The sequence below is a fragment of the Theobroma cacao genome, chromosome 1, assembly GCF_053813885.1.
Source record: "Theobroma cacao isolate CCN51 chromosome 1, ASM5381388v1, whole genome shotgun sequence".
NCBI classification, from domain to species: domain Eukaryota; kingdom Viridiplantae; phylum Streptophyta; class Magnoliopsida; order Malvales; family Malvaceae; genus Theobroma; species Theobroma cacao.
This window is the reverse complement of record NC_142639.1, coordinates 37477201-37487962: the sequence shown is the minus strand read 5'-3', so window position 1 is coordinate 37487962 and position 10762 is coordinate 37477201. Positions and strand designations below refer to the sequence as shown.

The 10762-nt window shown below is 37.9% G+C and overlaps 2 protein-coding genes across 4 annotated transcripts; both read left to right on the top strand.

Moving 5' to 3' along the window:
• The first annotated feature begins 197 nt into the window (after positions 1-197).
• POP1 (ribonuclease Ps) lies at positions 198-4958 on the top strand. 2 transcript variants are annotated; one of them, XM_007051076.3, is made up of 10 exons: positions 198-827; positions 918-1014; positions 1126-1233; positions 1312-1542; positions 1714-1832; positions 1917-2438; positions 3107-3215; positions 3297-3877; positions 4232-4399; positions 4522-4958. In XM_007051076.3, exons 1-10 carry the CDS (start codon positions 379-381, stop codon positions 4718-4720), a joined length of 2583 nt encoding a protein of 860 aa, XP_007051138.3. In that variant the 5' UTR covers positions 198-378; the 3' UTR covers positions 4721-4958. The 2 variants fall into 2 exon arrangements, with proteins under 2 accessions (XP_007051138.3, XP_017982425.2); XM_018126936.2 differs by having other exon boundaries at positions 686-827; positions 918-1018.
• A 1586-nt stretch (positions 4959-6544) lies between these two features.
• LOC18613712 (peptidyl-prolyl cis-trans isomerase CYP21-4) lies at positions 6545-10662 on the top strand. Of its 2 annotated transcripts, none has more exons than XM_007051072.3 (8): positions 6545-6704; positions 7163-7350; positions 7801-7840; positions 8127-8177; positions 8728-8813; positions 9515-9652; positions 9779-9929; positions 10241-10662. In XM_007051072.3, the coding sequence occupies exons 2-8, from the start codon at positions 7199-7201 to the stop codon at positions 10325-10327; spliced, it is 705 nt and encodes a 234-aa protein (XP_007051134.1). In that variant the 5' UTR covers positions 6545-6704; positions 7163-7198; the 3' UTR covers positions 10328-10662. The 2 variants fall into 2 exon arrangements, with proteins under 2 accessions (XP_007051134.1, XP_007051133.1); XM_007051071.3 differs by having other exon boundaries at positions 6546-6704; positions 7168-7350.
• The last annotated feature ends 100 nt before the right edge of the window (positions 10663-10762 follow it).

Here is a 10762-nt window from a genome sequence, read left to right as displayed (position 1 = left end):
TATTATGGTATGGCCATGCCCGTCTTTAACCTCCGGGATTTCAAATGTCTATCATAGTGGCATAATTTTGGTTTAAGCCTAGGCCCCTATCCTCCGGAATGGGTTTAAAGGGCAAAGCGCAAGAAGGATTAAAACGACTGCGTTTAATATATTCTACTCTGGCACTTTGTAATTTGGTCCCCCTTTTCTGAGGCGGTTCCATTCATTCACTCCGACACTTGAGAAAGCGAAAACCCTAAAACCCTGATCACAGCTTAATTTTTTAATAAGAAAAAAAACCGGTTTGTTTATTTCCAGGCAGTTCCCCAAAGAGTTAAAGAGTGTTAATTTCTTCAGTAGATGTTTGGTTCCTAATTTATATCTTTGAAATTCCCTCCAATGGCTATCGACGGAAGCAAAACCTCTCAAGTTTCAGCCTCTCAACCACCGCGCAAAATCAACGTAAAGAAATTCGCGGAAGCCAGAGCCACCGAGCTCGAGTCGCTTCACTCTACTATATCAACTCGACTCAACGATGATTTCCGGTCACGTAGAAACAAGAGAAGGAGGACCACCGCATTCGACAATCAAGTCGCCAAGAAGAGAAACAGAAAGAGGCTGAGGTTGGTTGATAAAAGGTATGTTTCGGCCTTAGAGACGGAACAGAAGGAAAAATCTCCTCTTCCACGTCGCGTTCGTCGGAGATTGGAGCTTAAAAGGAATCCCGGAAGCGGTTTCGTTACTTCAGGGGATGGCACCAAGAGATTGAGAACGCATGTTTGGCACGCGAAGCGGTTTACAATGACGAAACGGTGGGGGTTTTACCTTCCTTTAGGATTGCAGGGCAGGTAAGCAAGTCCTTGTTTAACCTTTCCGATAGTGCAGAAAAGCCCAAATTTTTGTGTTCTCTTATTTCTTTTTGTGTTTATGTGATATAGAGGAAGGGGTTCGAAGGCTGTGTTGAGGTGGTTCGAACAAGGAGTGGTTGTCCACGATGCGAGCTATAATGTTGCTGTTCAACTGGAGGGTCCGGAGGCAGGCACCTCCCTTTTCATTTTAAATCTAATTTATTTCTTTTCGGCTTCTTTTAGTTGATTTTAGTAATAATTGGATCAGACCTTTTATTGTTTTTTTATTTGCTGCCAGGATTCTTTAATGGCAACACTACAGATGGTTCTAGTGCCTTCTCCATCAGTTCAATCTCAAGGTGTTTCCAGCTCTGTTCTTTCCGGTATTACTTATGGAACTGCTATGGTATGTTGTTCAATTGCACCTTTTCCTTATTAGGAAGAATTACTAATACTAAATACTATGCTTGCTTTTTGTTTCCAGCTTCATTATGTCGGAGCTCCTTTTTCACAGCCAATTGCGCCTGTGACTTATATGTGGCGTCCTCATGAGAAGAGTAAAGAAGATGGAAATAATAATTGCCATGATGTTATTGAATGTAATGAGCCATGTAGAATTGGCTTTCGCTCTTGCTTTCGCCAGCTATGGATTTGGATTCATGCATCAGCTTTTAGCAAGGGATATGATGCTATAAAATGTGCTTGTCAAAAACTGGTAAATGATATATCACTGGACTTAATAATAATGTATTTAATTATTGTACACTTTAATGAAGCTCATGAGTGTGAGCAAGCTATTTCATTTGGTCTCAGAAAGATTCTTAGTATAAACATCACAGGCTGTTATTATCTTAGATGCTAAGTTTTGTGTTTAATCATTTTTCAGATGATTGAGAGAGGTATCACCATTAATTGTTTTTCACGTGAGGGTCAGCTTGCAGAATTGGAGTTAATTGGGTCTAAGGCATTTCAGCTTCTTCAGAAGATTGTTCATCCTGTCACTTGGTTAGTTATTTAGAGGTAGAATCGGATCATTTTGAACCAAGATAAGAATTTAAAATACGCTAAACAAGTTGATTGCCGTTGCAGCATTCTAGAAACTTGTTGGCAACAGCAAAAGTGTTCAAATGCAAAGGACAGTGATGACTTTCAGAAAAAGAACTCTTTTACACTTGAAAATGAGGAACATGTTCCTTCTTGTGCAATTTTATCTTTTACAATCAAGGATCCTCGCATATTGCCTGCTGAAAGGACCACAGATTTTCTTGAGCCAGATTCTATCCTTGATATGCAAGAAGTTGAAGCTAATGAACATGTTAACTTAACTAGAACTGTATATGAGAATGAAGAGGTAGCCTCACCCTCATGTTTAAAACCTGAAGGAAATGAAATTTTATCTATCAACAAGAATTTGTGGGATGTTAGCAGTAGAATTGACCCCCCAGAGGAAGATAACATACTTTGCATGGAAAAGCATCAGCAGCGTATGGATTTCTTTTGCCTTGATGATCCAAAATCAGGGCCCCCAAAGACTTCAAACAAGGTGCAGTGCAAGCGTTCTTGCCCTATTTTGCTTCTAAAAAACAATAACGAAAAGGGCTCTCCTTTGGGGTAACTACTCTGTTCCTTTTTTCCCCACACATTAACTATTTTTAGAAAGAAGTTTACTGCTTCAAAATATAATGTATGAGAATTTTTTTTTGTGCACTATCGATGCATTTAAGAACCATCCTATCCAGCAAAGGAGAAGAGTGAGATGTGGTTTCACCTGCTGTGATGTTGTTCTAACATTGCATACCACCTCCTTTTGGTGGAGAATTGTTTATTTTTACATATGTGTTGCATTTCATGACAAATCATCCTGAGATCAAACAGCTGCACCCCCAAAAAGAGAGAGAAAGGAGGCCTTCACCTTAAGCTGAGAGAAGCATGATGGTGGCAAGTGGTTCTAGTTTGTGCGCTGCAGTCACAAACTTGTGCCATATATGTTTTTAAGTTTAGGCATGAGAATTTCAAATTGGATGTTTAACACAAAGTTTGTGTAATATTATGTCCTATTGATTCACGCAAATGGTTGGATAAAGCTATATTTGACGATGGCTTTTCTATGCTGCTTTAGGTTTACCTTGATTGATCAGGCAGGTTTTGTTAATTTTCTTAGCCTTGTGATCTCATTTTTATTTGCCATCATGGGAGCAAAATGTTTTCTTTGCAAAATCTTTATCCAGAAATCTGTCTTAGAACATCAATGATTTTTCTTCCTTCATTCTGCATTTCAGATGGTCTGTCATACTACCTTTAAGTTGGACTAGGGTCTTCTGGTTTTTTCTTGTCTCCAAGGGGGCTCATGCTATTGGGCTGAGGGAGAAACGCTGGATATCATGTGAAGTAAGTGTGTTTGGATTTAAGAAATTTGACTTGAAGCAATAAATTATCCAAAATTGCTTGTTAATTTTCCTTCGTTTGCAGGTTGGACTGCCTTCTTTTCCTTCAGATTTTCCTGACTGCAATGCATACTTAGCCCTAAAGGAAATTGAAGAGACTGCCTCTAGGCAAAATGCAGAGCAGCGTCCTCTGGCTGTAAGACCTTTTAGAATTTCCATTCCACCACCGTGGGATGTTGTCCATGTTGCTTTGGACAAACTAACCATGAGGGTGAAAGAAGCTCAAAATTCTAGTGGAGAAAATATGGTTGGAAAAAACTCATTGAAAAATTCAAGTTATGAAAGAAGTGATGTAACAAGGTGTCGTAATTCATTTGATGGCATTGTAGCAAGGACATCAAGTATGCTGACTGACTTCTTGAATGGCATCCATGGTGAACATTTGCTTTTATTTCCTCAATTTCAGAATAGAAAGTCAAGTCTTATTAAGTTTATGAAGGATAAAAGCATGATGGGAAGAGGAGAAAATGGGATTACCCAAATTAGCTACAGCCATAAGTTATGTTACGTCAGGGTTCATCTCCATGCATACAAGGAGGGTGTTTTTGAAGAGGGAGCTGTTGTATGTGCACCCTGTCTCACTGATATATCAGTATGGACTTCCAGGTAGTCATTTAAATAAAGTTCCTTGTATACAAGTAATTCTTAATCTGAAACCCTTGCAAGATCGTGAGTGCAACATGCATGTAGGGGTCTTCAAATGGTTGGAATAGCTGCCTATAATTTGTTCATTCCAGCATGCTTTGAACATTAAAAATGCATGACTATAGTTATGCGACAAACAAGAGGTTGGACAAGGATTATCTGGGTGCATTCTCTGATCCCTTTTTCAGGGTGCATTAATCACCCCTATTTAATTTAACAGGAGTGAATTTTGATTTGTCCGTGACACATTTTTGTATAGAATTTGCTGTTTCTTTTATTCGTGAGATTAACTAGTTGAATTTGGATACATTGCAGCTCCGGTAGCATTGAATGTGGACTTAAATTGCCTGATTCTGCCGTGAGGTCATACTTTAAAGAACAATCTTCTGGTAAGTGGGAACTCCAAGTACCAGAGGATTCTGCTTCTAGAGAGTATCATCGGTGGCCAGTTGGTTTTGTCACTACTGGATTTGTTCGAGGGAGGTTAGTTTACCTGCTTTTTCTATATCACTACCGCAAAACTATATTCTCTTCAGTATTGCATTTAGCTATTTTCTTAGATTCTCTTCAGTTTGGTTATGATAATTTTCTTTGTATATATGAAGCAAAAAGCCAATAGCAGAAGCTTTTTGTGAGGCTGTCTTGCTTGCTTGTCTGAGGAAGGAGCAGTGGAATGAGATCCCAGTGCATCGTAGGAGGAAGGAGATATTTGTCCTTGTTAGGAACCTTAGATCTTCAGCTTGTAGACTTGCTCTTGCTACCATTGTCCTGGAACAACGGGAAGAAGATGTGGGATTCTTGTAAAATTTTGCCAACCTCTGGTTAACCAGTACATCGTGGGAGAACAAATTATTTATCATGTAACCGGTTTTCTTTGTTTTTCTTTCGTTTTTTTTTTTTCAATTGCGGCAAAGGCTTTGGAGGATAGTTTGGGGGAGCATATGGGAACATCAACCCTTTCTTCTAGAACACTTTTCAATCATGTCCTGATTAGTTGATTCCCGTTTCCAATACAATGTTGGCCCCCCATCTTTGTTCTCAACCTTTCTTTTTGAGGATAAATGGCAATTTTCCTTATCCAAGAAATAGAGAATAAGAAACTGCTACCAATGGAACTGTAGAAGCTATATCAGCAACTATACATCAAAAAAAAAAAAAAATAGAGCGTCCAAGCAATATTTACAGTCTAGAATTACAGATATCCCAATTATGAACATAGAGAAGCATTTCCGGCAGCATCCACTCCGGCAGCATCCACTTAACCTAAATCTGACAGATCAAGAATACAGTGAAAAACATCTTCATTGATATGCCTCATCTTCCCATGTTTTCCTGCTATTCCTCTCAGACCAAATAAAGTTGATGAGAGCACTCCAAGCAATTTTTGGGATATAACTTTTCAGAGAACTTCCCTTTTGAGGAGATTAATCATAGCAAATTCTTCATTGCAGTCGCCAACTGGCCTAGTAACGCCAGAATACTGCAGAACTCTGCAACTGTCTTGCTTAGAAAAGGAACAACCGAAGAATAGGCGGTTCCTATTTTCCACAGCCTGATTATACAAAAAAAGGAGTCTTGGCAACTTGAAATTCTCTGCTGTGTTAGAAGCTTATCCGAGATGGCCATCCAAGCAATCAGAGCATGTTGAAATATTATTTAACCAAAGGAGCCTGTCCCACTGCACCTTTGGTAGTTTATGTTGAATAGAATGAAAGGTATCTGTGGCATTGAACTTCCCTGATTTGGAAGCTGTCCACCTGACCTGATCACCAACATCTTGGATGAAACGGATAGCAAGTTTCCTTAGCTAAAGGAGCTTTTTTTGAGTCTATAGGCAATTACCTTTGTATTACACTTATAAATTGCAGCGCAACAAGACACTAGCTTGAAGTTTGAAACTGTTAGGAAATAATGATAAGAGTTATAGCTTGAAACATCTTACTAAAAGCAAGATAGTAGTGAATAGCTATAAAGACCCCACAATTGACCCAGCAGCCTAGAAGAGATGACAGTGTGCCCATCTGGCCCTGGGGCTTTACTACCATTGAGAGAGAAGTAGTCCTTATTTCTTCTTCTGAGGTAGGGCTTCCATTAATCTTTGAGACTCTTCAGAAAAGGTGGACTGCATAAATTCCCTCAGCTCCTCCACAGTGCAGCCAATTACACTCTTATCAGGCTCTCCCAGCAATTGAGAATAAAATGCAATGATTTCCTTAAAAATTTTGATCTTCAGATTTAAACCTATTGCCTTCAGAATCGTGTATGACCTTAATATTGCTGCCGACTTTCCTGCTATGACCACCTTATGGAGAAGCCCAAAGAGGGAATGCCAGAGCGCACCGTTTCGGAGCGTCTTGTCCACATCAGAGCCACAGCTGAAATTCGCACGACGCGCCTCTCCTCACGTGCCAAAATGAAAAAAAGGGGAAGTCGAACGAGATACGAGCTCCATTTCAAAGCGAAATGGTGCACGTTGCGACGTTGGTCTATTCGGGCCGCCATGAAACGAAACCTATGAGGTCCACTAGTAGTTATCTAGTTATCGGCCCAACTGTTCTAAACTTCTCCCTTATGAGTTTGTTTTCATTTTTTTTGGTCGCTAATGAAAACTGGGTAGTATAGATTTTTAGAATACAGAATGGAAGAATCGTAAAACGTATAGCTGGACCTTCTCGGTGCCTACAGGAAAGGATCGAGTCCAAGAACTAGAAAAATAGGAAAAACTGTCGCATTTCTTTCCTTTCTTTACTTTTGCGAAGAGATTCACGCCAGCAAAAAGAAATTACAGGTACTTTTCCAACTCTCTCTCTCTCGATTGAGTCGAAATTAACCGAGTCAAACTTTAATATTTGTCCTCCAATTTCTGTTGTTTTGCTCCAGAAATTTCACTTTTCTAGGGTTTTCTTTTTATTTTTTCTTCAACTTGATGAAAAATTCAAGTCTCAAATCATCTATTACTCTCAGATCTTAGGATGTTCAGCCCTGGTTCTAAATGCTGTAAACATTGAATATTCTCGGTAGTTTCAGTCCGTATTTGGTTACCTGGAATTTGAATTTAACAGCTGGGGCTTCTTAGATATTTATTGTTTCAAATCTACCAAATATAGCGATAAATATAGTTATAAATCCTTTCTGTACATTTTCTTAGATTATGACAAAAGTGTTCAAGGTTTATTAACTGCTTTATAGCTAGTTATGAATTTATTGGCTCTAGTATTTGACACGAGTTTTTGTTACTAAAAAAAGTTCAGGCTTTTCTTTGGGAACTGAAATTTTGACTTGATGGGGAGGATCAAACCGCAAGCTCTGCTACAACAAAGCAAAAAGAAGAAGGGGCCGGCTCGAATAAGTGTTATGACAATTATAATGTCTAGCTTGATTGTTGTTTTGACTCTGTTTTTTCTCTATGCCACATACAGACACTGGTCCCAAAGGTTCGTTGTAGTTCAGTTAAAGGAAGTTTATATAATTTTTGAATTTCGGGTATTCGCCATATTAGAGATACGTAAGAATAGTTTCAGGACTGAGAATTTAGTGGTGCAAGGTTTCTATACTTTATTATCTGCTTGGCATGTTGTTCATATATTTTGCTGCATACTTACTAATTTCAGAGCATGACATTTACACTGTTTGTAGGAAGGAAAGAAAATAGAGGGAAGGGAAAAAATGAAGGAGAGGAAGGAAAGTTGATTTTTTTTGTTCTTCTTTCTCATAGAAAATAAGGGAAAGGAAAGAAAGAAACACTACTTTCCTTCCACTCACTTTACTGTCTTCCTCTTTCCATCCTACCGAACATAATATTAGAAATGAAAATTCTTTTGGAGAATAAATTATGGTTAATATTTCCCAGTCAGTGGAATTTGACCCAGTTTTCTTGTCTTTAGGTCAAGATTCCAAATAGAGAATAAGCAATCAGTTCTTGAGGTATGCTACACTCCTTAAAGATTCATATTTATTCATTTTATAATATCTTTCTTGTCCTCATGGTATTGTATTTGTTTTAAGTCTTTATTTTGTCAGTAACAACAGAACTGTCTATTCTGTGCCTAGTGTCATCCTTTAAGAACATTTTAAGGCAACTTTTCACTGTTCTTGTGTGCATGTGTATCCCTAGTTTATGCTTTCTAAGATAAGGCATTTCCTCCTTTCTCTGTTATTGTTTCTTAACTTTATATCCTTTATATTGACTTTGGTCCTTTGTGTCTGGTAGGGTGACAACTCTTTCATGGATCCGAAGAAATCTGATCTCCCTGGATATGCTGTAGGTTTCTTTACTTTTGAAGCTCTCCCCTAATTAGTATTTTCTGCCTGGTTGAATAATGTCTATTTTTTGTGGTACAGGCATGAAATGTGTTGTGCAGGCATGAAATGTGTTGTGCATAGTTTTTGACATACCATAAATTTAATATGTAATGTGTTTTTCATATCCAATGCAAATATCTTTTATCTAGTCAACTAGCTATCTGCAAGCAATCCTTTCTTTAGCTTGCAGGCACATGCTTCTCTGAGTACATGAATTCATTAAATGCAAAAGAAATTCTTTTAGCATACTCTTTGATTGCTTCACCTATTAAAGAAACAGAGTTCCTTAGCATGTTTGTTAAAAAGCGTTTGGTCTTCCTAAGAGTTTTTTTTTTTGTTTTTCATTTTATCTTACCACTCTTGACAGGTTGGCCTTCTTTAATAGTGAAGTTTAGCTGAGATGTTCATTGATTACTTTGGTATTAGCTTTTAGGCTTTTACGTTGAATATCTATTTAAAATGAGTTTTTATCCATGGACTTAACCCTTTTTTTTTTGTCTTACAACTAGATTTTAGAGACTGCAAAAGGCTCTATAACAGTGGAACTCTTCAAGGATAGTTCGCCTGAAGTTGTTGATCAATTCCTTGACTTATGGTGAGTGCTGGAATCATTGTGAACATTAGTTAAAATGATGGATTTTCTAAATTCCATGTGGTTGATATTTGAACTGGAAAGAAGGATGTAGATAGAGCCAGTCATATCCTACTTTATGAAAGAGTCAAGAACAGTGCTTTGAATAATTTTCTGCTATTTCCAAAATGTAGGCTGTAATCTTGCAGAAATGTCATCTGTTTTGGCTTCATGATGTTGATTTTGTTGGTTGAGCATTCTGGATCATGCCTATCAAGAAGGCATGATGTTTTTCAATATTGTTTTAATTCTAAGCTTCATGCTGGGAGTTTCGCTTAAACTGGGCAAATTCATTTAAAGGAATTGATGTAGGAGGCTCCATCTACTTTGGGTTCAGTGATAAATCAAGTTTAGCTATTTATTTATTGTTTTACATGGCATCTTTGGGCATAAAACAGTTTACAATTCCCATTTATTTATACTTTCAAAGATTTGGTATGGTTGATGGATGTGCAAAATTGCATGGTTTGCTGACCATGGAATAGGCAGGCAGGCAGCCAGACACCTCTTGGAAGTTCTGGGCTTTCTTTTTTTCTTTTTTAATATATATTGTTTTCCGTTTTTCTTTCTTAACATGGTGAGCAACTGAATTCCATTAACCCTTGCAAAATAACATGTGTCTTCCAAAGTCATCCTCACTTAACTTGAATTCAATTGATGTGCAGTCAGAGAGGGCACTTCGATGGAATGCTTTTTCGCCATGTGATAAAGCACTATGTGATTCAGGCTGGGGATAGTGATAAGCTGGGAGCTGCAGAGGATTGGACTTTGAAAGGAAAGCATTACAGCCAACTCGATACCAGGTCACTACATTGAACTTATATTGCCCCCATTCCTTCTCCTCCTTTGTTAATTTACCATTCTGTCAAAGGCTAGGCAGTAGATGCTTTTGTTATATTTGTATCTTAAATTCTCTAATGTTCAACCAGTTTGAAGCATGAAGCATTCATGCTTGGAACTTCTAAGGCAAAGCATGATAAAAGAGGATTTGAGCTATTCATTACAACTGCACCAATTCCAGATCTAAATGAGAAGCTTATTGTCTTCGGGAAGGTTGTTAAGGGAGAGGATGTTGTTCAGGTAACAAGCAAACTTCAGTTTCTTTCAATGTAAGTGTTTGTGTTGACCTTTGTTCATATTTGGTTACTAAGGACATAGCTAAGCTGGACTCATGGTTGGACACATTTAACATATTTTCCTATGATCCTTCCTTTCATGTGGTTGTCATTTTCACATACTGTGCAAAGTGTCTATCCGGATAAGGTGGAATAATGCATGCCAAGTTGGATGAGACAGAGATGTGATGATATTTTCTTTCTTTAGTTATGTAGACTCAAGAAGTTGCACTTTCAATTAATATGAATTGTGTTTCCATACAATATTTTGCCCAGGAAATTGAAGAGGTGGATACAGATGAGCATTTTCGACCTAAATCTAACATCGGGATCCACCGTGTGACTCTGAAGCAAAGTATCTAGAAGTCAAACACAACCAAACAAGTTCTCTACTTTGCATGTCCTGTCATTCCAAACATGTCCGAAGACTATACTGAAATTTTTTTGAACTTCATATCTCATTGGGGCTGGTATTGCTCAAGGTCTATAGGCCTCATTCCTCAGAATGAGTCCGGTTCCTCCTTTGGTTATCCATTTTTACTAACCTACTACTATTTTCTTTCTTTTTTCTCGAGGATCTGTTTCTAATTCTTTTTCATACACTTGTGGACATTGTATTTGTACTCAGTGTAATGAAGTGGATGAGATGTAACTTGCATGTCCGATAGAGAAATTAAGGTGCTTGTAATTTCTGAGAATGATCTACTATGGTCACTACCATTGCTGTTCCTTTTTCTTACCTTATCATTTAAGCCTGAAGTCATGGTGTTCATTTGCATATCAAGTTTTTGGTTTGTG